This window comes from Aythya marila (genome assembly GCF_965140915.1).
Source record: "Aythya marila genome assembly, chromosome: 1".
NCBI classification, from domain to species: Eukaryota; Metazoa; Chordata; class Aves; order Anseriformes; family Anatidae; genus Aythya; species Aythya marila.
In genome coordinates, this window is record NC_139042.1 from 142882296 (window position 1) to 142908600 (window position 26305).

A 26305-nucleotide genomic window follows, 5' to 3' on the forward strand; every position below is an offset into this window, starting at 1 on the left:
CCTCACGGGCTCCAGGTCTAGTAGCACTGTCTCCAACACCACCCAGGCCACTCTGCATCTCTATAGCTTCACACTAAGAAAATTATGATTATTTTTATAAAGCATGCAAGTATGGGAATACTAACAGATCAGGATCAAAATAATGGTTGGATTATGTTAGTTCAGTGGAGGGCTTGGTTATGTTGTTGGCAGCTGCTCAGTGGCTTACCTCCTTAGTGATTAAAGTATCAAGGGCTGTATGCACATGACCTTTTTAGCACCTAAACTGTTTTTTTTTCCCCCCCCTCCCACTTCTAACGCTGCTGCTACAGATAGAGTTATGGTGTCTTTTTCAGAAACAGCTGTAACTAATAATTTACTAGAATTAGTAATTAGCTTCTGCATGGCTCACGCCATGCACAGACATCGGAAAAGGAAGCATAGTCACTAATGGGGAAGGAGGGGTGGAAGCAACTTGACTAAGGTAATGTCCCAAATCAGCAAGTGGCCAAGCAATGTCTGGTATCCACTCTCTGCCTCCAGTTCTGCTGGCTCCTGGCACTTGGAGCAGCAAAGCCTGACATGAGCTTTCCAACCTAATGTAGCCCTGGAGAAGGAAGATGAGGACAGAAACACACAAAGTGCACGTGGCATCTTTCTAATGCTTTCGTAGCAGGGTCTGCCACCCAGAGCCCCAGAAGTGCTGATGTACAAACATAGGTTGTAGAAGAGCTCCCAGCAACAGGAACTACTCCAACCAAACAGCCCTCTCTTCAGATTCTCCAGCCATTGCAGCTTTTATTTCAGGCAACAGCTCGGCTCACAAAACAAAGAGAGCTGACAAGAAGCGGTGCCTTGACAGTCCTGAAGGCAGACGTCTAGTCACAACAACAGGTACAGCTCAGATTGCAGCGGTACCAGCTGCTCTATCTACATCTTCACCACAACTGTCTCTGCAGTGACTCAGAGGGACCACCCATGCGGATCAAAGGCGCAGGCAGGACATGGTCCTTAAGGCTGCAAATGGTATTGCCCATCACGATTTTCCATCCCTAGGGGCACCTGTCCATTAGCACACTTGCGCAGACCACACCAAAGGCTGATCAAATGGCAGCAGCTTTTGGTTCAGAGACCACACTGCACGAGAACTTGCGTTTGGGCTGTTGGCTCCCTTCCCCTCGTCTCCGTCCGCCTGGACGCGGCGTGCCGGGATGCCATCTCCCTCACACACCTGCCAGGAGCTCCGAAAGACAGGGGGAGGCTGCATGTGAGCGGCTGGGTGTAACTTCCACCCTGTCCCTAGTGCCAAAAACAAGCATGTTAAAGCTAATCTACCCCTGTCTCAGCTCAACTGCTTTTCTGTGACTAAGCCCCTTATAATGGTTTTACTAAAATCCCCTTTTGATGGAAAAAATCCCAGCTGGAAGTTTCGGGCAGCGGCACAATGTGCAAGTCTGCGTGTCCCTTTCCCCAGCTTCACAAAAGCCTCTAATCGAGTGGAAAATTTGCTGGAGGCCAGAGGTTTAGGCCTGCAATTATTTTTTAAGGGATTATCAAGAGAGAATGGGGGGACTTACGACCCTCCCTCTCTTTGTGTTTTGGTCTGTGCCGCTTTCAGACAGACTCAGCCAGAAACCAAACCACTGCAGCTGGATCCAGAGAAACCACCACCGCTCATCTCAGCAGCAAGCCTCCTCCCAGTCCTACAGCCAGACCCCAGGCTCAGAGTCCTACTCCGCACCGTGCACCTAACAGAAATTCTTTCTCACAGAAGCAACAACAAATTTTTAGTGTGCAGCGTTATTTTTTTTAATAACAACTCAAGAAAAAGCAACTGATTCCAGTCCTGAGAGCCTCGCTGAACTGGAAAAAAGAAAAAAAAAGAGCAGGCAGTGATATGGTCCTCCGGACAGGCAGTAAAGGCTGGGCTTTGGCTCTGCAAACCCATTATGCAGGAGGTCTTGCACAAGTTCCTTACGACAAGTTCCAAAAAAGACTTGGCACTGAAGGCGCATGCAGTGCAACACCCAGCTTTCCAGAGCCTTGCTCCAAGGGTGGGACCCAGGGTTAGGGTCCTTGGTGCTTTCACAGCTGACACACAAGTCAGACACTTCAGAGGCTCCAAAACAACTTCTTGCTGGGCACTGAGCCACTTGTCAGCACACTCAGCATGGGGCAGCCAGAGGAGAAGCGCTGCCGGCTCTCCTGCCTGAGGAGCAATGTACCTTCCCGGCAGCTCTGAGCGAGTGCCTTCGCTCACACGTGATCCAAACCCATGCAATTAGGTGCTTCTCCTCTACTGTCAAATTGCTGCGCTCACACCTGTGTACAAACAAACAAAACAAACCCTGAGGAAGCAGTGGCGTGCCCTGCTTTTAAACAATAGCCTAAGGAAGCAGGAGACCTACTTTAATTCCTTCCTCCGTCTGTGGCACTCCAAACCTACACCTCACCAAGAAGGTATAAGCACCGGCCCTCAGGCGAGGGCCGGGAGAAAGGGCCACTCTTTATCTTTCCCCTCTAAGCCACGTTGTGGTACAGATGGTCATCTGGATTCGTGGCAAGGAGAAGAGTACACAAGGAAAGGAATGGCTGCAGACCACGAGCATTTACTCTCAGTCTGTCTTTGTGGAAACCTTTCTGGGTGTTGTGTAAGGCAGCTGTTGAGTGAAACAGAAGCAGGTTCTGATCCCCGAGCCTTCCAACCATTTGGTTGGTACATAAGATGTTTCAGAACAAAGCTGCAGCCGCCACTGTCTCCGATCTTATCACGTCCACATGTGCTAGGTGTGCTCTGAAAATGCCTGGGGAGGCTGAGGGGCCACAGTGTTCTCCTCCTGGATCGTGATCAGACCCAAGCAGTTTTGGGCAGGCATGTAAGTACAACACTCTCAGCACCCGAGGGGCGTTAAAATAAAAAACAGACAGACAAACAAACACAGAGGAAGAGGCAAATGAGGCATTTGTGGAATTTAGATGCCCCCAGGAGCTAGGTGGTGCCTAAGCTGGGGATTTTGATTTTGCAATTTTGAATACTGCCTAAATGTCATTTGTTTCGCCTTTTTATTTTTTTTTTCTTGGATGAGGTCTCTCACCTCCCTCTCGTTCTCTATCCACACAGATACTGTTTTTGTGAAGAGCTTTAAGATGGTAAGATAAAGAAAGAGGCTAATGGCCTTGCATTTTCAAAATTGCTCATTAAGGCTGATGTGCTTCAAGATACTCTGTATGTGTCTAACTTTCAGAAGATGGATGAGTCCACTCTCCAAGACAGCTTGACAGCTTCAGCACCCAAAGATAAGGAATCCAGAATCACCAGTAGCTATTAGTACAGTATGCGACCTGTATGATTCACTAGGGTTACAAGAAAAGTAAGGTCAGGTGAGGAGTCAGCTCTGGTTCCAGCTTCTTACCCCAATGAATTGAACACCAGGCACAAGACAGCCACCTTCTACTGCTCCCTAAAAACTGAATCTTTCACCCAGCCTGCTGCTCGAAGCGCCACAGGCAAGCCTCCCTCCTGGAGTTCCCAGTCTATTTATACACAGCCCATTGTCCATGGTTAACCTTGAAAAGCCCTTCTTAGAGTGTCTCTGAAACACAGGGGACTTCCAGAGATCACTGTCCAACATCCTACACAGAGGCAGGATCAAGTATACTAGGATCATTCCTAACGAAGTTCATCTCACCTGTTCCTAAAACTCTGCTGTCGAGGCACAGCCTGCAGCCCCCCACCTAACCACTCCCAGTTTCCTTCTAACTCTTCTCCAAACCCATTTGAAGTCTTTCATTTTCCCTGCAGATTAAGCTTTATTTATTTATTTTTAAATGTTTGCCACAACTGACAGCAGAAAAGACTTTACCTCTCTTCTTCTGTTTAGGACAACCTCTTATGGTCTTGCACACTACTCCCTTCCCTTCTCAGCTGTCTGCTAATGCGCTTCCAATGCAACATGCTTCACCTCGGTGCTGGTTTTGTCTTGTGAAGAGCCTAATTAGTGTCTTACATCACACAGGTAAATTTTTAGATATATGATAAAACACGTCTGGAAACTATTAGAGTCTTCCCAAATGTTTGTGGCCTGCAAGGCTTGAATCCAGAATCCCAACAATGTGAAGCGACTTCCTCACAGGGATGTTGTGAAGATCTCATATATTACAATATTATTATATAAAGATGTTGTTACAAAGACAATTTGCCATTGCAAATTATTAACAATTCCTACTACATGTTGGTAAGTCAGCATTCCCCCTCCAACCCAGCATACCTGCTACCTTCTCTTACAGACTCCTGTAAGCCTTGCTCCTTTATCTTTCTTTTTGGTGATCTATCATACTGTGGCCCCACTAATCTGTGGCAGCCTCCACAGGAATCACCAGAGACAGTATTAGTGGCCCCTGCCCAGGGACCACTAGTGGTTAAAAGATGGATGCACTTGTGCTGCTTGCACTACCACCACTATTTTCAAGACACAATTGCATCTCCAGCCTCATTGCTAGTGCAGCAGAACAGAGATACTGGGCTACCATACAGTACAAAAGTGTTATTGCTCACCCAGGAGCATAAAACTGCACGTCTTAAACTCTGTATTGCCCTCACATGTAGCTATGCAATGCACTGGGCATCAGCACCAGTGGGGTGAGGTAAGTGGCATGGCTTCTGGCTTGAATTTTTCAAAGTCTAAGTGCTCAGACACGCTAGAGTGGTGTGGGAGCTTCTGGTGACTTGCACCTCTGAGGAAAAATAAGAGCGTGCCACCTGACCTGCCACCTGGCTGCACCTCAACTGCTTCGTGCACAGATTGAGAGTCCCACCATGTATCTACGAGAACTGAAAAGCTAATCTATGGAAGTTCAAAAAAATACTTCAGATCTCTGCAAGGAAGCCACCAGAGACAACTCAAATATAATCACTGATATCCCCATGCCCAGGGCACAACTTCAGGAAGTCGTCAGAACCTCCCAACAACCCTGGAGGAGGTCCTGGGGCACGTTCATTTCTGTTCCCCTTCCACACCATTTCCCCAAAGAATGGTCCTTGTAGAAATAAGTATTTCAAAACACAGCTTGAGTGCTGTAACTACAGACAAGTTGTGTCAGACGGGGCTTCTGTGTTGAAAGAACTGTCTATATATTCAGCTGCGTATTGTTACAAACATTTGAAGAAGCTGCTTTACCCAAAAAGGAAGGACAAGTTCTTATTATTATGAAAGCTGGGGGGCTTCCAGCATTGCTAGTATGCCAGCAAGCGATCCGGAGCCAGAATAGATAATCACGGTAGAAATGATAGGACAATCTCCAGGCATCTGAGGACCACCTACGCAACATCTGCACATGTCTCACAAACCAGGTGTTGCTCCCTGGAGCACATAATTTGGGCATGCATTCAGTGTGCCACTCCTACCACCTCCTGCCTCAGACGGGATGTCGCTCCCACCAGCACAATGTCACGCACTGCCTACAGCTACGTGCAAAGCGAGGGGCGCTAAGCCCAGCTCAGGGAAATCTGTCGTTTACACAAGAATATGTCGTGTCAGTATGAAACGCGCCCACAGCTGGGAATCAGCAGGAACATATTTGAGGTATAACACTCGCAGAGGAGGAACAGAAAGCTGCGTTGCCCGCAGCTGCCCAAAAGCAACCGTGGCAGTTTAAGTCAAAGACCTAAAGGGAGGCACGCAGCAGCGAGGGATCAGCCTCCACAAGAGGCACAGATTCGTACTCCAGAAAACAGGCTGCAAAATACTAAATGCAAGCAGGAATTTATCCCAGCGGCAAGCTTCACACTGTGTACAGACATGCTTTCTTTGCAAAGGCAAATGCATCATCTCCATGCATCCAGCATCCACTGCAGCCCTGGTTGCTCAGTACGTGGATCCCACCGTGCTTCAAGGATGGGAGAATTCCTCTCCTGCATGCACCAGCTGTTCTCAGGAGCCAAGGCTGAAATCCAGGCAATAGTTCCCTGCTCTTGTTAAAAACAAAAGAAGAAAAAAACAGAACCCAATTCCTAGTCAGGAGCCTGCTTCCACCACAAAATGAAAAAAAAAAAAAAAAAGTGCTTGCTTTTATTTAGGAAGAGATTACATTTCTTGTATCAGATTGAAGGTGGTTGTGAAATGGGGCTCAGTAGTTCTACAGGATTTTTGTTTTAATAAATAAGCATAATTCTGGGGGAAACCTCTGTCAATACAGACCCTATGGAAAATATTGCTCCCGTGGACAGAAGAGAACAGTTCTGTTTGTGTATTCAGGCACTGTATACATGAAGATATTTTAGAGGCCTCTATACTTAGCCATTGTGGTTTTCATCTTTCCCAGGCCAGAGGTAGCTGTGTAAGCATATAGTCAGCACTGGCTAAACAAGTACTTTTAAAACCATACTATTATTACCAAGTTAGTTAGAGAAGGCTTTTTTTTTTTCTTCTTCAAATGATTTCATCTTGAATTACAGATCTTACCCAAAAAAAGGGGAGGGAGGACGACACTGACACCCTTCTAGCCCTTAAAACGAGCTGTGCTTTTTTTCAGCATCTCATTCCATTTAACTGTAGCCAGACCACTTCAGGTCACGAGCTCATCTGATCTCACCAGGACGGCAGTGCTGGGTCTCGCCGATACTCCCAGGAAAACCCAGGGTCCCTCAGGAAGCGATGCGGGGTGACTTAGTCAGTGTAACTCTTTCCTCTGAGTCAACACTGCCCCAGTGTTTCAGCATGATGCCAGAGGGCGCTGACCTGCTCGGCATGTTGTCTTTCAGAGGAAATAAATGGGTGCCTGACCACACTTGCGGTTATTAAAGACAACATGTCGCTTTACACAAACATTGGCATTTGGCTACGTGACCGCTCCTACGCGCGTAATTGCATTTCTGCCTCCCTCCACTTTCTGTCCCAAATTGTTTCAATGGCTGCTGTGTTTCACCCAGACCCAAAGGCACTTCAGCGGTTGGAGAAGCAGTTCCAACAGAGCACAGAACTAAGAACCTGAAATTTTATTGCAGACCCCACCTTTGGTTGGCCACATAACCTTGAACACATCCCTCCTACCTTGCCCTTCTACCTTGGTTTCCCCACTTACAAAACAGGCATCGTGAGAAGAATCTCTTCTGTAAAGTGCTTTGAGAGCTGCTGATGGAAAACCCCATGTAAAAGAGATTAAGGATGAATTATGCAAGATGGTACTGTTAATTAGGTACGCTTATTAAATATTCTGGGATTATTTTTTTTCCAGGAGAAAAGGCGTTAGGGAAAATAAGAGAGATTTCTAAAGACAGCAGGGAAGTTTTCTGCATTTGATATAATTGTGACCTATGATCTTTGTATAATGCAAGTGTGCGCTGGATTACAGACCAGACTGGCATTACACCCTTTGATGTACAGGACTGCAGGGATGCCTGTGCTACAAGGCAAGTAAGTACTCTAAAGGTGCTGAGCATTAGCAGCATTTTTGTCCACAGGCAACTCAGCTGCCTATAATTACCTGAAGAAAAATTCCTCCTCTTCTTCCCTAATCCCAGTGCCCCGATCACATACTACATTTGCTCTGTGGACTAAATTTCAGAGCCACGTGACATTTACAACACACAGTCCTAAAAGCACATGAAAAATACACCTGGTTTGGGGATTTGGCACAAACGCAGCCCAGGTTCACTGAAAGGTTTGTGACCCCTCTGAGCACAGCTGGGACCAAGTTACAGTTTTGCATAGTACTTTGTGGCTTGAACAGCAAGATCTGATCAAACTTGGAAGCTTTGACTGAGATGCACTTGGAGAGTTTGAGTTCAGTTCAGGCATAAACTTGGTTCAAGAACTCAGGGGCTGCAGACTGCACTGCTGAATGGAGAGCAGATGGAGTATCTGCAGTCACCTACACCTCAAAGAGGGTCAGCCTGATGCTGGAGATTGGGACTCCATAGTAGACCTGACCTCTACCAGAGAGAGAGCCACAAGCATGCCAGTAGCCTAGTTCAAACCAGTATTCGCTTCCTAAGCAAGTCCTCCGTCATTCCCACTACCCATGTGGGATCTGCAACTTGGAGCAGCCTTTGAACTGGATTCCCTTTGGATCAAACCGAACCAGTGAACATGCTCAAGGAGGACACCTCACACACCTCCACCATGCCCATGGGACCAGAAGGAAGCCAGCCCAAAAGAGAAGCCCCTCACCTCACTGTGCTGCTGTGCAGATGCCAGGTCTTTGGCACCAACCATTTCACTCCGCAGCCCTGCTCCCACTGGCTCACTCCACCTGCTAGCCTGGAGGCACCCACCCAAAACTGGGGCTCAGATGCAGGAGAACCAGCATGCAGAGGTACCCGATTGCTCAGGCTGTTTATCAGCACCCTCTGCTGGATATTACAAAGCTTTCTTCCCTCCAGGCCAATGATGCCAGCAGGCTACTTTGGCTAAACCAGCGAAAGGTTGGGGCATGGAGGCAGGAGCCTACCCTGAGTATCCCCCTGCACACAGTGCCCCGTGCAGCAGCACTGCAGGGACTACCCTGCACTGGTATATCTGCAGATATAAGTCACTGTGCATCAGACACAGAGCCCAAAGACATAACAACAAAAGGGTAAACCCAAGGAGAGCCTTCGCTACATGATTAAGTTGCTTACAGCTCGTTTCAGTCTGAATGAAACAGCTTGCTGACAAAAGGTGCTGATGTAACACCTGAAATGCATCATTCCCCAAGAGGAGGGGAACGTATAGGTCCTGCTGTCATCAGGTTTTCTGCTGCGCCTCAGACCTGCAGAGGTCACCTATCCCCTGCAGCACTGGGATGGATGACGGGCAAAGAGGTAGCAGAGCCAAGTGAGTTGGTGGTTTGACATGGTGGATAATTATCATCTCAAATCTATGGTCTGGGAAAAACAACGTCCTTGTGTGCTGCGTATCAGCCTTCAGGTGATTAGAAACTCGTGGTCACCTCTGATTCCAGCCACATTTATTGTGCCCGTTTGATGCAGAGATGCTCGAGAATGCAAGGCTCTGAACTAGCGTCCACTGTCAGACAAAGGAAGGTACGACGCACGATGGGGCCAGTTAAACCAACTGCAGCTGGAAGACTGTCCAGGAACAGGAGGCCTGATACCTTCTGAAACAGCTAGAGTAAAATTCATAAACTGTAAGAGTTTCATCCATATAAATGTCCAATGCTTTCTGAATTCTACTAAATTCTTGCTCTCAATTATTTATGTGCTGCAAGAAAAAAGTAAGTTTTACCTATGTCAGATGTTTTGTTTCAATTGAAAACCTTGTACTGCGTAAAAGTACACACAGGAATGCCTGGTTTACTTCTCTGTACTTCTAAGTTTATATACCTCTGTCACGTTGCTTTTTATTACCCTTCACTCTAACTACAGATGCATAATCTTTTCAGTCTCTCCGCAGCTCTAAGCATTTTCATCACCTTTTTCTGCTAAATACTTGTAGCAGAGTGACCGGAAAGGAACATAGGATATTTTATTTTAAAACCAAAGGCCGGGCCAGCAGAGAATCACACGTCTTGCACCCACGGCCAGCCAGCACATCCCCACGCTCAGCAGCCTTCCAGTCACCTAGAGCCAGGGGAGCGATGGAGGAAGCGACGCCTATTACATCAGACCCTTTCACACTGCAAAATTCACGACTGCTGGAGAGGTTCTGTACTCCAGCGCCATGCCAGCCAATGTCAGCTGTGGTAATGCAAACGAAAAGGCATTAAACCCCATTCCCCGCCAGAGAACAAAGTCTCCCACTCATTCCTTCAAAAAAGTTAAAGGTACTCATTTCTGAGGGACTTGCGGGGTGGGCAGATATGTTCACGGCAGTTCTCCAAAGATAGCTCAGAAATAACCTGGGAGGATCCCAGATGAAGGCTGGGTGTCTTCTTACATCTGTCTGGTTTGGGAGATGGAGTGTAAACAGTGGCACATTAGCTTAGATTAATTACAGACTGCCGGTATTTTCCTTTCATGTAGTGAACTCTGGGAACATAACACCGCTGATAATTAAATAGCGCCTTCCATCAAAAGGCTCCAAACCACCCAGCAAACCAGTCAAGCCGTTAAGGTAGGACTGCTGGAGCAGGACACAGCAGTGGCTTAGCAGGACAGACGAACACAGCACACCAGTTCAGGAAACAAACAAAAAAAAATTGACCGAAACTACAGAAGGAATTATTATATGTTTTGCATTACGTGCGCCACAGCAAGACCTGGGAAGGGTTAGCAGGAGTGCCAGGAGACCTTCACTGGTCACACACAAAGTTTTATATCCCCTAAATAAGACTTTCTCCCATGACAAAACACCCATTTATTATTTTTTTTTTTTCCATTTTCCTGGAACACTGGTTCAGTACTGATGAAGGAAATATAAAATATCTCCCTGCTCTGCCTTCTGCAGCTGTAGGGTTTCTTTGCAGCTTTAGTACACAGAATATGAGCAAAGCCCTGTTTTAGTTAAAGAGATGACAGCCCTCAGGTAAGTATGGGTGAGAAAATACAGAGCAGGAGGTAGGTGACAACTGAGAAGAGCTCACAGCGGTGGCGTTAACCATCTGTCTTATCTCATTCCCCATACAAGCACTGCCTGTTGGTTACGTGGGACTTCACACTGGGGTCACCACCACGGCCTGCCAGTGTGGTGTAGGTACAGGGAGATGGATAACCAAACCTGCACCCTTCCAGTGTGCCACATCCCAGCTGGGTTACCACCTCCCCTCTCCCTGATCATTTCCTCCTCTGTTCCTGCCCTTTCCAGCCCAAGACTGCTTTATCCTTCCTTCACCCCCCTCCTCATCCCCTGGCACTAAATGTCTGCAAGCTGAGGAGAAGCTCATGGTTACTCCCACTGGCACAGCTGAATGAATTGCTGCTTTAAAGCCAGACCGCTCCCAAAAACTGCAACCCCGACTTGTCAGCTGTTCTTTCAAAGGCACGGAAACACGAGAGCCGTGCAGCAGGCAAATGGAGAGCCGGGCTGCCAGCATCCACCCTGCTGTTTGACATTCACACGCACAATGGGCAGTGGAACAGGCAGAGAGGAGCAGATGTGAGTTTCTCCTGCCCACCACATCCTCTGGCACGCTGGAACCCTGCAGTTTGGGAACTCAAACCCTCCAGACTGGCTGCCCTTCGCAGGATGTTTTTTGCCCCTGTGGCAGCACTGCTGTGCCAAAGCACCAACCAAACCCCTCCAGTGCTCCAGGAGCCACCCTCAGTCACTCCCGCTGGAGCATCAGCAGATTTTCTGTCAGGACACAACACCCTGCCCTCGGAGCACGGCGTTATCTCTCGGTGTGCTCACACACCCTGCCCTCCACACGGGCATACCAGCGGATTCAGCTGATGCCACCGTCCACAGCTGGGATTCAGGGCAAAGCCATGGCTGTGTCTTCACAAACCTGAGGCCTCGGCCTGCCCACTGCTGCTAGATAGCAGGGGCACACAGCCAGTTGTCATCCTGAAGGGCTATGAGGGTAGGGAGAAGGGCTTAAGGGGGAAAGAGGGAAGGGAGCAAGCTCCATACATGAGCAGGGCTTATTTTTGAAGGGTTAATTACACGTTATTATGGCTTAGTTAATAACCTGAGGTGGACTAGAGAGACGCCGACACCATCCAACCGGTACCTCCTCACCAAATAAAGGTACCTTTCTGACACGCCGCACAGACAGGCCTACTTTCCACATAACCATTGAACAAAACCCATGGGTATTCAGCCCACACCACAGCCCACAGTGCAGCAGGTGGAGCACATGGCCATGGGACGGCTGCTCGTGGCTTCTGCCCACCTCCACCAGCAAACCCGCTTCCCCCAGCCCTGCCATAACCCAATACAGCAAAGCCCCAGAAACCACACAGATTTGAACAAAACACAGGAGATATGAAGAGACAGAAAACTGTCAGATATCTACCATAATATCTGCTAGGACTGTTCATTTACCTACCTCCTTCCTAGGGAGCATTGGGCAGCCAGGAAAGCAGGACAGACACAGAGCCCACAACAGAAGCTGAAGAGAAGTATTTCTCAGCTGTTCTCCCAGCACCCCTCTGTTACAGAGAGGATAAACTACAGCTGGGCAGGCTCAGGTGGTAGTGGGAATCCTCTGCCCTCCCTGCTGCTCACAGCCATTAGTGCCAGGTGGAGCCCACGAAGGAAAAGAGGCGCTCCATCTTAGCAGAAGCCACGGAGCCAGGGATAAACCCCAGAAATCCCAGCCCTCATCCTCACAACTGAATCCTCCCAGAGAAATTGGGAAGATTTTATTGTCATTGGCATGAAATGCACATCAGGGAGCCAAGGGATCCCTTGCTGCAGCTCAGGACCCTGGCATGCCCGGTGCCCTACGTAGGTAGAGCTGAATGGCCTTGGGCTTCAAAGCTCAGCTCACACTGTAAGAACATCCAGAGGCCCCAGTGTGCCAGGCACTATAAAGCACAAGACAGGAGTTATTTCATCATTATCCCACTGGATAAATATAAGACCTTATACTAAACGGTCTACTCATCTCCTATTTTAGTAAGACAGCCATATACAGGCACTGACGTTCCTCTCATTTATAACAGCACAGGCAAGAGAGAGAAAAATATATACGTCAGCCAGAGACTGATTGCCATGTGTTAGACATGCAGGCAGGAGCTCCTGGCTAGCTCTGGACAGACAGTGAGGGTTTCCACCTTCCTATTTGCCTGGGCAAGTCCCCAAGAGTCCCCAGCACACTTGTGTCACCAATTTGACCCTGCTGAGGTCAAATGCACCAAAGCTAGCTCAGGTGCTGGACCTGCACCTTGGTGTTTCCACACTCTGGAAGCATGGAAGAAAGGCAAGCTAAAAGTCAGAACTAGAAGTTGCAAATCTGAACCCGTTTCAGATGCCAAATTGCATCTGTTCATCATGTATTTTCTTGGAGGTATGCATTTCTGACCCAACATCATCAAAAGCTCAGGACTTCAGTTGTTGGTGTGCTGCCAGAGCTGGAGTCCTTCCTGATATATTTAGAGCATTCAGCATTATACCAACTCCTCTACTCAATAAACTATGATATTTGAGCCATGATTTTTTTGGTTGTTTTAATGTGACCTATCCAAAGAAGCTCTTGGATCTTAATTCTGGTTGCTGAACAAGAAAAATAGGGTTGCTCCAATGTTATTTTGTTGCTGCGATTAGCTTGTTTTTTTATTTAGAGAGCAGGTCCTATGTCTCTTTTTCAAGGACAAGCTCCTGATCGAGACTAAAATTCTGGGTGAGACAACTGACCAATGCATCTGACCCAAGGCTGAAAATAAAAGCTGGCTTCCCACCTTAGTTTCCAAGTAAACTCCACCAAATGACGCAGTGCCCCATACTGCATTTCACAGGCAGCGCGGATATATTTAGCGTGGGACGCCCCTCCCAAAGCGCAGCTTGGGGCACAACTGGCCGAGCAGAACCCAGGCAGGACGAAAAGAAAACGAACCGCACAAGCCATCCTCTGCGCTCGGTAGTGTGACTTTTGTTTATTTGCTTTGCTAAAACAAAACAAAATAAAACAACTTTGGAAGAAGCGTTTTATTTTCAGGTCAGGCAGCAAACCCAAGAAGTGTAATTAGGCCCTGGAAATTAGCAGTTGAATTTATTTGTGCGGTTGAGCGTTCTTTGTGTTTCCCACAAGAAGAGAGAAGACGGGACAAGACCACCATCTCCACTTGCTTCTCAAGCTTGCTGCAAGAGAAAAGGGAGCAAGGACCACATGAGCATCACAGAAGCAGCATGCCGGGACTTCCCTTTCATAGGTGTGAAACCAAGGGACAATTAGCCACCTTAACAGCGATATTTAGGTGCCTGAAGAAGCACACTGGTTGCTTTGGGGATCTATAGAAGGGCCTGAGGAAAATGGATTTCAGTGGTGTATAGCTGGTTAACTTGCAAGTGACTTTGCATTTGAGCAGACACCTCACTGGAGAGATGCTTCTGGGGGTGACCACAGGGCCGTGGTGGTCTCTCCTTCTGTGGTCACAAAGACAGCTTAGCTCTAGGAAGTCCACATTTGCCCTGAGGACCCCAAGAGGTGATCTCCTCAGGCAAATCAGATAGGCAATAAAACACATTTTAAAACACATTTTGAGCCCTCTCAAGAAGGGCTCCCAGCTGCAGTGCAGTAGCCCATGGGAGTCTTCTTGACTTCCACGCTGGTAAATCTCTTGAGCTCAAACTACAAAATCAGACACCACAACTTTAGTTGTAAAGGACTTTCTTTTCAAATCAGGACAATAATCTATTATTACATATTAGAAATTAAAAAAGAAATCACCCCAAGCTTGCGTGAACAGGAGAACCCAGTCAAGACCCTTATCCTGCAGCTTTCCCTAACATGGGTGGTTTTTCTGTAAGCCTTTGGGAACCTTTTTTGTTTAAAGAGGGACTTCCAGTTCAGGGTTGGACAAAGCAGAGCATGATTCATTAGGGAGACCTCAGTGCAAAACACAAAGCAATTTCTCGTATTTTCTTCAGCCCCGGATGGGAGGTGGATAGGGCCAGGGAACATTCATGGCCATGAAAAGTCTTAAATGTCTGAATGACACCACAAGCACAAAGACAAAAAGATTTTTCAGCGTTGAACTGCTTCAGCCTCTCCTGTGACAACTTAAGAAGTTGAGTGGAGTAGCCATCTCCTAGATTTCCCAATCTTTCTTTCCTTTCCCCTATACAGTGCTCTCTCAGGGTGTCCTTTCCATGGCCTTCCTTCAGTCAACAAGGGCTGAACATAGCTTTTTGCTCCTAGGACACGTTATCTCTGCCCCAGGCCAGCCTGCAGAGAAAGAAGGCTATTATTTAAAGAGGTGCAGAGAAGAACTGGGATGTGATCTTAACCACTGACCCTCGGGTATCCTAGAGCAAAGGACCACAATATGCTGAGACATGAATAACTCTCCTCTGGCAGGGAAAGTTGGGCACTCGCACTATACATGACAACGATCCAAGAGTTAACCAGGTTTAGAAATCCTTCCACATCGGTGTCCTGTTTCACAGCCATGCAACCAAAGAGAGGAATAGTAGTTGGAAACACACAACTTGAGGAAACTTCTTTTTCTTCTCAGATTTTTAAGAAGCAGTACAAGTTTTTTTTCCTCTAACTTGAGATAAACAATTGTTTATGAGAACTCTTGCAAGTAATTTTTTCCCATAGATTGCTTGTGTGCACACTGCTGAAACTTTCTGATAACTGAATACACCAGAAAAACAGACACGGATTCCTATCCCAGAATGGATGAGTGCCATTCCTAGAATCAAATTTCAGATGCAAATATTTGAAGATATCAAGAGTTAGGTCCCTTCAGTAACGTTTGCTTTAGCATGTTAACATGGTATCTTTGAGCATTTCCATTATTAAATTCCTTTGTTAAAATATTCTCAAAGGGTACGGAAGAGTCTTCAAACACAATCAAACACCACTGTAAATACTGGCCAAGATCACAAGAAAAGTTTAAAACGTTCACCTAGCTCATGGTTGTTCCAGTGATGTAATGTTTGTAGCAGGCCCGCCAAGGCAATACACAGGGGAAGCTGCTGTGAGAACCGCTCTTTTCTCCTTCAGGAATACATCTCCTGCTCGTTTAGACTAATTGATTTCACACACAGTTGTTTATGTGTGTGGCCTCCCCTGATTTTCTGAGCTCTCTTTGCTCCAAACAAAACAGCTTAGGGATGTAGATGGAGCCAATTGCATTTTGGAAGAGTGGAGATAACACCTCAAAGCCAAACAGAAAAAAAACATTTCTTGGGTCAGAGGCTCTCTCTGGATTATGCTTTGAGGCAACTTTACAAAAGCATGCTTCTGAGGAACACCATAAAACTGCTACAGAGACACAGCGCGCAGAGCCCGGCAGGAAAACATTCCCCACAATGGTGGGAAGGGGAAAAAGTAACTTCTGAGCAGAAAGATATATGGCAGCTTGCAAGATTGCAAACAATAGACAACCAAGAAGCTGTCTCAAATTTGAAAGCATCCTGATTTCATAGAGCTCGTAGCTGCACTGAGAGAGCATCGGAGTCCTACTTTGTGCATGGATTGTTTATCAGGAAACTGCACTGACCTACCAAACACTGGTTAGAAAGGAAAATTTATCTTGGGCAAGAAATCTGGATATTAATTTGAAAGCACAAAACAGAGCAAGAAAGATTAACTGCCCTCAGCCTCTCCAGACCAGCCATGTGGACGCACTGCAGATTCAATCTGCAGTGAATTACAAGTCATCACACACAAAGTATTGAAGTAGCCAGCCAGCAAAACCAGTGGAAATATACTTTTGTGGATCTGGTCAGAGAATGGAATCTCTGTTCCCCAAGAAGGTCTGGGATTTCAACATTTGCCTTCATCCCAAAAAAAGATGAAAGGTCAAAATATTATAATATTTCATGCCATGAACAATTCCAAACGCTTTTGAATTGAAAATGCGAGGGAAAATAGAAACAAAGCATTCAACAAGAAATGTTGATCCGAAACAAAAGATTTCAGTGTGTTGACCTGAAATTTAAACTCTTGTTTCAGGTTTCAACTTAAATATCATTTTAAGTCTGAATATCAATTGGAAACAGAAATCATTAAGTTTTGAAACATCACTATGGAAAAATATGTTTCTCTTCTGAAAATTTTGTTTTATACCAAAGCATGTTTTCTAATGAAAGCTTCTTTACTTTGCCTGCTCCATATTTGTTTGTGATGCTGCATGAGGACTGGGCATTTGCTCCAAGCATATGGAGGTCCCAGTGGGCAGGTTCACCAGAGGTACCTCACAGAAGCTCAGGAACTGGCACACCTTCACCCAGACTTGCTTAGGAACATTATAGTCCAAAATATTACAGAACAATTTGCAGATTTTGGTTTCAAGAAAAGGGTCTGTGGTGTCAGATGAGCACTGGACAAGCAGAAACCCACTTCTACACACAGATGATGGGTAGGGTCTGAGGATACTCCTAGATGCCCTGCAGAGATCCACCTCTTATTCAGCACGCTGGATTACAGACCACTTTCCAATGGTCTGTCCTGCGAAACTTTGGAAAGGAAAAGGCAAATGGGACTCCAGAAATTACCTCTAATCATTTGTTATTTATTTAATATTGCCTTTGAATACAAACACAAAGCAAAGCTCTAAACATCCAGAACATTTCTGATGTGTTCGTTCTGTCTGAAGACATCTCTAAGCACACACACAACCAACAGCAATTTCTGCCCCATGCAGAAATAACCAACCAGTTTTTCCTGCAGAAATGGGGACAGTAAGAGAAAGCAGTATACCACCAACAAAGGGTTGTGAAGTTTGACCAAAAAGGCACCCACACCACAAATGTCTGCTGCCTCTGACAAGTGGGATGATGGGCACGAACATCAAGTCTGCACTGCACAAAAGCCGCACATTGAGTCAGTTCTCAGCAACCAGTCACAGACACAAGACCTCAAGTTACAAGTGAACAAGACAGTCTGAAAAAGCAGCTAGAATGATGCTGAAGTGTATTGAGAGAAAGCACTACCAAGAAGAGAGTGGGAGGATCAAGTGATGAATTTAACACTGTTGGCAGTAAAAGCCAAAGGCTCCTGCCCACTTGGGCAGCAGAGTTGATGGGATAAGCAAGGCTCAGTTAGGAAGAGATTTCAATACCAACAGTGCTCAGCAGGGCAGCAGCATCTGCCTGAAACCAAGCAGGGAATGGATTTTGTGAAGGTGACTCCGTGGCTTTCAACATCAGACCAGCATCTGCTACGTTGATAGACGTTCTGGATGACAATCCGTGCCTTGGGAACAGGCACTGGTTCTGAGCTCTTGCAATCCCACAGGAACATATCCTCCTCCTAAGACTCCTCCATCCCTGGTCCAGCTCTGGCATGCCCTGAAGGCTGGCATACAAATGTCCTCTTGCACACAGGTTCAATGGATAACCCGAGCAGGGGTCGGGGCCCACTGAAGATCACCACCTTTTATCAGGCGGGATAATGAGTTACTGGACCAGCTGGGAAATAAGAGGACCAACTTCCCTGTTACATCAGGGAGGTGCAGGAGCTTGTACAGGTGCCAGGCAAAGCTGCTTACCCCTCCATCCTGTGATGGTGAGCGGCACCTTCAATTTATTCATCTCAGGAAGGACTGCACGAACCATAAGGTTCACCAGCCCAGATCTCAAGAAGGTTTACCAAAAGTGGGAAGGAACTGACAGAGCCTTATCTCTAACATATTTAAAATACATTTCCTACTTTGGCCTTGTCCATAAGCCAAAGTTAGGTTTAACTAACAAACTAACTTTGTCTAAACATACATAACCACTTTTCTTATTGCTCGTAGCTTGGTTTTATGCTCGACTTGAAGTGTCACCTAGCATCTATACTATGGCCTGATCCAGACTATCAAGTTTACCCCATAAAACTTCATTAGGTCATGAAGGAAGAAGAAAAAAAAAGTCCCATGCCTCTGTACACCCCGGTTAACACCATTATGCTGACAGAGATCCCAGCAAGGCCACAGCAGGAGGTGTTGTTTCTCCCAATTCACCAGAGCCATGCTCTGCCATGGACGGGACCTAACAAAAGCAGTCAAATTCAGACAGAGGCTGATCAGAGTCAATTGTTCCATCTAGGCAAGTCTGACCTAAAATGGTGCCATTTTCTTAGAAAATACAGAAGTTGTACATGTCTTGTAGTTAAAAAAAAAAAAAAAAAAAAAAAAAAAGGCTATTATGTGCAGCGGGTTCTTATGCTGTTGGAGTACAACTGTAGTTATGCAGAAATGCAGACTCGTAGATCATCTCAACGTGCTGTGGAGAAGACAGCCAGCTCTCGAGCCTTTCAGGATTGTGCAGACTCCTTGGAAAGCAGCAGAGATGCTGAAAGAGCCCGAGCAGCTCCAGTAAAAACTGCACATAAACAGCGCTGCGCTCACCGAGTTCACCCAGCTGAAAACTTTCTTGCCATTAATAAAGAATTATTAGAAGTTCATTTTGTCCTTTGGCAAAACTCCCGAACAGCTTGTTAAGAATGGGTGGAAATGGGGAATAGTTAGGAAAAGAGAGGAGAAGTCATGACAGGCAATTGGTCATAATTCCCGCAAGCACTAATGCAGCGCTACCTGCGTGGCGGGCGGCGAGGTCTCCGCAGGTGGAACCACAGCTGCAGTCACACAGGGCTGCAGATGTCAGGGAGAAACCTGCTCTGTACACACCCTGCGCGTGAACAAGCAGCAACACTCTGGCTCAAACCCTGAAGCCTCCGCTACAGCTTGCAGGGTGATGGGGCTACCCCACGAACATCGCCTCCCTGCACGATGGTAGGACTCCAGCTAGTTTTTTAGCATCCAAAGATGGGCAGAATCAACAGTGATGACGGTCACGGGATACTCAAACCCTCCCAACTGCGACACAGAAATGAACGATAATGGCAAATTATTTGCCAAACAAAACCCTGGCATTCTGCCAGCTGTGATATTTACAATAATTATAGCAAATCTGGACCACAGAATATAATCAGGGAGCTTCCACACTGCTCAATCTGTAAAAACAAAACAAAACCACCTTAACACCTTCGTTTTCTTTTGCACAGTAACATTTTTTCTGGCTACAGCCAACTCTGGAGTACTTTGGAACACCTCAGAGACTAATGAACCTGACAGCCACAAAACAATATTTTCCAAAAACATTCTCTTAATGAAGACATATTGGGGCTCCCATGTTTTTCTCGCCATTCTTTGATGTATACCAAAGCTCAGAGAGGTTTTAACAGCTAAGCGAGGGATATTCTCAGTTTATTTGCTTTCAGACTGACTCGCACATAATAGAGGTGCTACAGTGCTTCGGGACTCAGTGAAACAATGATGCTGAAACAGCCAAGAAACTGAAAAGAGAACAATTGGAAGATAAATTTAGGGAGACCACTGAAATACCAGTATTGGTATGACTTTTGTTAACCCTCTGCCCTTAATGACTAAAATAAACCCCAAACACATGCTCCACCCAACCACTTCAGTCTCCATGTCCAATTGAGATGGGAGAGTTTAGAGAAAGCACATTATATTTTCCCCAAATCCTTCAAACAAATTAAGACTTAAACTGTATATGTATTTTATATATTTTATACATATACATATATATATACACACAAAGATACAATGCTGCTCTCCTTTTCTTTCCCTAAGAGAAAAACTATCAAACCCTTTGTATGACCTACTGAAAGCCGAAGATTACAGCCAGAACTCTTTTTTCAAGTCTCTGCATGCAACAGTGCCATGAGCTCCTTGGTCATGGACAACTGCTCACTCTGGGATGATGTCCTCCACCTGAGTAACCCTGCTAGTATCACCTAAAGAGTGCATTATTTTACCTAATTTTGTTTTTCTTAATGCCACTCCAGAACCTGAGACAAAGCTTTGCAAAACTGACCCGTCACTTTGAGCAATCAATCCCAGGCTACTTAAGCATGCCCAAGCATCAGAAATAGCTGAGCCTCGGAAAAAATTGGGACCTTTGACAGCATTTCAAGTTGGATACCCCAAATCACTAGTCACTGCTGGAAACCTTGGCCTTCAATACCTTTCCTCTGAATACAAGAGCATTAAACAGAAGGCCACCGGGTTAGCTCAAAGAGGGACAGAGGAGGCCAGGATTCAAACCATCTCTCTCATGTGGTAGACCACAGCATTAACTGCACGACAACCAGGCATGCCCGGAAAAGCAGAGATCAATTAGGGGTCTCTTGCAGGGTTATGCAGGACACTAATGGTCTGATCCTGCCGTTTTCATTTAGATGAATAAGGCTGCCAGGTCAGGCCATATTTACTGTACCAGACTCTGAAACTCTACAGAAAGTTAATTCTGCCCAGCCTGACAGAAATAGGAACGCTTCCTCTCCTCGGCTTTGCCCTCTCGCCAGCTCCTTTGAAGCAGAGGTGCACATCAGTAGGTTCCCAAACAAACTGGGACCAAAGCCAGCCCAGGAAAGCCCAGGTCTGTACCAAGCAAAATAAGGGAGATGCATCCACCAGGAAGGACTGACCGACCACCCGCCTTGGTCCCGACGGGGGCCAAAAGAGGCACTGTCCCTCTAGAGATGGCCATGAAGCCCTTCAGCATGCCGGGTCTCCATTTGGGAACAACCACAGCCAGAATGAAAATGTCTGAGGGCTGCAATGGAACAAGGGGAGATTTCCCAAAGCCCGCTGCAGCATCAACAGAGCAGGAAAGAGCATCTGGAGATGACAGAGGAAGAGACCCTCCAGCCCTGAGGGCTCTGAGGTGCTTTCTGCACAGCCAGAATTAAAAATAAAGCCAGGAGCAGGAGGATTGGCTTGCCCAGGACCTCGAGAGAACCAGCGTCTGCTGGAGAGAGGGACTGAGCAGCAAACCGCCAGCCCGAGGCCGCCAGGAAACGCTGCAGCACGAGCCAGACCCACAGCTCAGCCACAAGAGAACAGGTCGGCTTAGGAGGGATGCAGCCGGCTGGGGAGTTAAATTTAGACAGGTAAACAGACCGAGGGGAAGAGGCAGGGTTCACACAGCTCCTACTGCCCATCTTTGCCTGGCCCCGGGGAGGACACCCCAATAACCCTGCCGGGGGGCTGCAACCATAGACGGGGGCTCCTCCATGTGGGCTGTCTGGATGGGCAGGTGCGGGAGTGCTGCTGGCACGGACACTGCTTCCCCAGGGAAGCCAGGCATCTGCACCAAGAGGTGTGCAAGACTGCAGCCTGAGCTGTGGAGCCACAGCCCCGCGAGCTGGGTACTGACGGAGGGGAGCTGGGGCTGCGCACACAGGGAAGGCACCAGAGAACACCCAAGGAGAAGCCAGGAGGCCACAGGGCTGGTGTAGCCGTCCAGGTGCCAGAGCCCTGCCGAGCTACCTTTCTGAGGGAAAAAGGCATGACGGAAGAGGCTTGGCAATTGCTTGTGACACTTATTGAAAGAAGAAGGAGTTAAAGTCTTGCAAACTCAGCCAAATTTTAACTTGAGTCTTCCCGGCCTGGAGGGCTCGAGGGGATACACAGCACTGCCTTCTCCAGGCTGTCTGCAGCCTTGCTGCGAGCCAACAGGCTTCACGGCGTGTTTTACAGCATCCAAGGACAAGTGAAGGATCCCCACAGAAGGGCAGGCTGCGCCGTACAATGGCCTCAGCTTGCAAAGTGCTTCTGCGAGGAAAGGCTACGTAATTACAAGGGACTCGGGAGCATCCCTACTTTGTGAAGCAGCTGTGCTGCAACGCGGCAATCTGCTTTCAGCGACCCTGTTGCTCTACCTCCCTCACGGCAGAGGAAGATTTGCGTAAGCCTTGTCAATTTGCAAGCCAAGGCTTGGAAGGGGCAGGGGATCGCAGAGCCCGGTGCTGCCCGTGCCTCTGTACGTGTGCTTCATCCAGTTATCTCCACAGCCCCATAACTCATGGGCGAGTGACGCGTGTTTTCCAAAGAGGCGGTCGGTCCTTATCCGAGGGTTTTAAGATCTGTAGAAGCTAACGCTTCCTTTGGTAGTTTGTTCCAATGGGTGATCACCTCGCTGTTAAAAATGTTGCCTACTGCTAATGTGAACACATAATGCTTAAACACCAGCAACATGCTGCTTTGTGCAGTTCTCTTCTTGAACTGGAAGAGCTCTCCAAGTACCAGCCACTTCCCACCACCAAAAGCACGCAGGTACCGCACCGAGCCACCGCTTGGCTCTCTTTCTGAAAGGCTTCCTAGGCCCACATTCCTGAAGCCTGCCATTAGAAAGGATTGTTTCCTGCCCAGGAACAATTCCCGTGACTCCCATCTGCACTGCCTTCAGCTCTAATGGACCTGTGTTCCTCTTTCCACCAAGCTAACACCCCTTCCTCTATGAAAATGGAAGCAAGTCATGGACTGCGCGGTCCTACATGACAACATGCCTTGGCTATCCGCATCCTGATTTTAAAAGTACTGTGCTTAAAAGTCTCTCTGAAACGCTCATTGTGTGTGTGTCCAATTAATTTTGAAATGATGAAATGCTTTTCACTTGAACTTTGATCAGCCATTAGGAAAAAGATCTTATGAATAGAAACAATTTATATTCATTTAGATGAGCAATCATGCAGTCTTCAGAAAAGACTGGCTTCCCTGCGCGCCTTGAAACCCAAGCCCAACAACTTCAGGACAAAAGGCTCGAGATCTGAAGCAGTCCAGAAACACAGAGGCCCACTGGGCTAGAGGAAAGAACAAATAGCATTAAAGGTGACTGCGCTGATTTATTTGTTGTGTAAATTTCACAACGTTTGGTTGCTCGCTAAGAGCCCAAGCTCCTAGAAACTTCAGTACATGAGAACTTGAATTTTTTTCTTAAAAAGTTATGTTTCTGGCCTTTGCAGAAAAAGTCTTGAAAAGCTTTTTCAAGAGATGTATGTCCTCTTGCAAAGGGGCATACCTTACTCCCTAAAAGCAATAAATCAAGAAAACCCAACTTTTCAGACCCAGCTCTTTCAAGACTTCAAGTTTTTTTCAGCTGCTCTCATGAGTTCTTGCAGGCTGGGAGGGAAGGGGCTGAGAAAGAAGACTTCTTGGTGCTGGGATTCCGCAGCAACGATTTCAGCTTCAGCATGCCCCAAACGGAGGCGTGTTGGTTTTACGTACAATAGAGACGGAGGAAAGGACAAAGGGGCTGCTTAAAGCTACCAGGAGGAGAGGTGAAACATTCCCCAAGTCACCGAATGAGCTAGGGAGGGACTTGCTTCCAAAAAGGAGGAATCTCTCGCCGACACTCCTGGGCACAGAAACGCGAGTGAGGGATGGAGCCTCGGAGCACAGGAAATCCACAGCTGGGCAGCGGCCAGCTCGCCTGTCCAACTCTGCCTCCTACCCTCAGCTGGCAGTTGAGCCTCATGCTTTTCCCTTCATATACTTGGCTAATTTCTTTCAAGAAGAAGGAAAAAAAGAGTGCTTGGGCTGGCTTTGCTGCCACACGTGGTAACTTATTCCATACGGTGCGCACTAGGAGTGAAAAAATTCCACCTGAACTCCTTCAGCACCCAAGCTTCACCTACAAATCCGTGTGCCTGTGGATGGGACATCGGTTTAAGAGGAGTCTGTCTCTCACGTGAAGAAGAGAATCCTCTTCTTTCTTTCTCGAGAAGAGCATATACCAAACTTTGTTCTGCTTTTAAAACACAGTGCACACAACACAAGACAGGAGCTCACCTGAGCGTTAAAACTGCCACCATGGGAAAAAGGGCTTGCTTCAGACCGCGCGCTGATGCACCGTGGTGAACATGGGAAGGAAGGGCAGAGTGGGAAGGAAAGGCAACGCAAGGCTTGGGAGTGAGTGCTGGTGTCACCCTGCAGACCAAAGGCCTGGGGAAAAGGATGGGGAAGACCTCGTAACATGCACATACCAGATGGGGTAAAGGCACAGAACAGGAAGATGCAGAGAAGATGAGTGTAAAGGAAGGAGATACCTGAGCCCAAATAAAGAGCATGGAGAAAGAGTGCTTGATGTGCAGTCAGCAGAGGAGGCATTGGTGCAAAAGGCAGTCCCCACGTGCTGGTGAAGTGTGGTAGAGCAGATTATGAGAGATGTGCAAACCAGGAATGTGATGTGTGTGCACCAGAGTTTCTGGCTATGAAGAAAATGAAGCAGAAACACAGATGCTGGCACACGGGTGAGCAACAGCACTGTCATGAAAAAAGGATGAACAGGTGAGTACATGGATGCAGAGAGCAGAGACAGAGTGGTGATGAACACAAGCTGGAGCGTACGTGCAGGAAAGCATTGAGAGGAAGGAAAAAGTTGGACAGAGTCCGACAGGGATGCTCAACTGGTGGCAGAGGGAAAATACGAAAAACATGGGGCAACAAAGCATGTCACAGCACACGACAAGATGTTTGGGGAAGTTCTTCTGCCTGTACCGCTAAGGGAAGTATTGCACCATAATTCCCAGAATATATAAAAAAAAAAAAAAAAAAAAAAAGCAAACTAGTCTCACAAAACACGATGTTTGTTACGGGTACAGCTGGGATGCTCACACCCTGGTACCTTGGGACCAGGCAGGCCGTCGCTGCTCGCCTGTGTCTCGGGGTGCACGAGCACCCCTCCTGCTGTGCCAGTGCCCGTGTGGGTGCCACGCAGCAGGTTTGGGGCGAGACCGACGGCGCGGGCAGGGGGCTCGCGGGCAGCCGGTGCCCACCCCGGGGACGGAGCGGACCCCCACCCTCCAGCAAGGTCCGTCTTACCGGGGCAGCATCTGCTTTGCCAGCGCCTCTCCTCTCACGTCAGAGCACCATCTGCCTCAGCACGGCCGCGGCTGCCACGCCGAGGAGCATCCCTCACGCCCCACCAGCCTCCCTCGTGCCAGGGCGAGGCCCGGAGCCCTCCCCACCGCCGCACCGCCCCCGTCCCACCACGGCAACCCCGCCGAGCCCCGGGGACACCTTCCCCCGACCCTCCGAGCCGAGCCCAGGGGCTCCCGGAGCCCCGCCGGCGGCCCCGACCCGCTCCCCGCTCTCCCCTCGGCGCCCCCCGACGGCCCCGTCCCCTTCGCCGTGCGCTGCGCCCCCGCGGCGGGGGTCTCGGGGACCACCGTGCGGGGCCCCCCTCGGAGCCCCCCGCCGCCCCAAGCCGTCCGGGGCCGCCCCCTCCCTACCTGCATGTCCCCGGGCGGCGGCGGCAGGTGGGCACGGCGCTGGGAGCCCCCCGGACACCGCGAGGGGACGCACCTGCCCCGGGGGCCGCGGCCCCGCGCCGCGCTGAGCCCCCCGCCGGCGGCTGCGGGAGGGGAGCGGGGAAGGAAGGCAGGCAGGCAGGCAAGCGGGAGCTGGAGGTGTTTTGGGGAAGGGCAGGCTCCCGGCGCTGGGCTGCCGCGGCTCCGAGGGCGCCTCCCGGCCGAAGTTGGCGGCGGCGGCGAGTGCCGGGCCCGGGAGGTGCCGGCGGATCCCGGGGGCTCCGGCCGCCTCCGCTCCGCCTCCCCCCGCCCCGCGCCCGCCCCCCGCGCCCTGCGCCCGCCCCGCCGCCGGGAGGGGGCTCGCCGGGGCCGGCCCGGGGGGCTGCTGCCGTCGGGGGGCTCCTGGGGGGGCTCACTGGAGGGAGGGGGTCGCCAAAGTGCGAGGGGACCAGGGGAGGTGGCCCGCTGCTGCTGCTGCTGGTGGTGGTGGTTCCCCGAGGGTCGCTGCGGGTGGGGAAGGGGGCGAGGAGGAGCCCGGGGGCGGGTGGAGAGGGGCTGGAGGCGGATTTCGGGGGGTCTCGGTGGGGCTGGCTCCCCACCCGCGGGTCGCACCACCGGGCTCTGCCTCCCCCTGAGCCCGTAAAACCTCGGTGGGTTCACAGCCGGGTCCTGCCCCCGCTGCTCCTGGCGGAAAGCAGCGGGGAGAAGCCGCGGGGGCACGGGCAGG

General features: G+C 48.7%; 1 protein-coding gene across 1 annotated transcript in view; it reads right to left on the minus strand.

Annotated features, from left to right (window-relative positions):
• WNT5B (Wnt family member 5B) overlaps nt 1-25878 on the minus strand; it is a 69321-nt gene extending 43443 nt beyond the window's left edge. The window contains exon 1 of the mRNA XM_082757445.1: nt 25561-25878. Coding sequence (XP_082613571.1) covers nt 25561-25566 — 6 coding nt within the window. The 5' untranslated portion in view covers nt 25567-25878. The remainder of the gene's footprint in view (nt 1-25560) is intronic.
• Between the last annotated feature and the right edge of the window lie 427 nt (nt 25879-26305).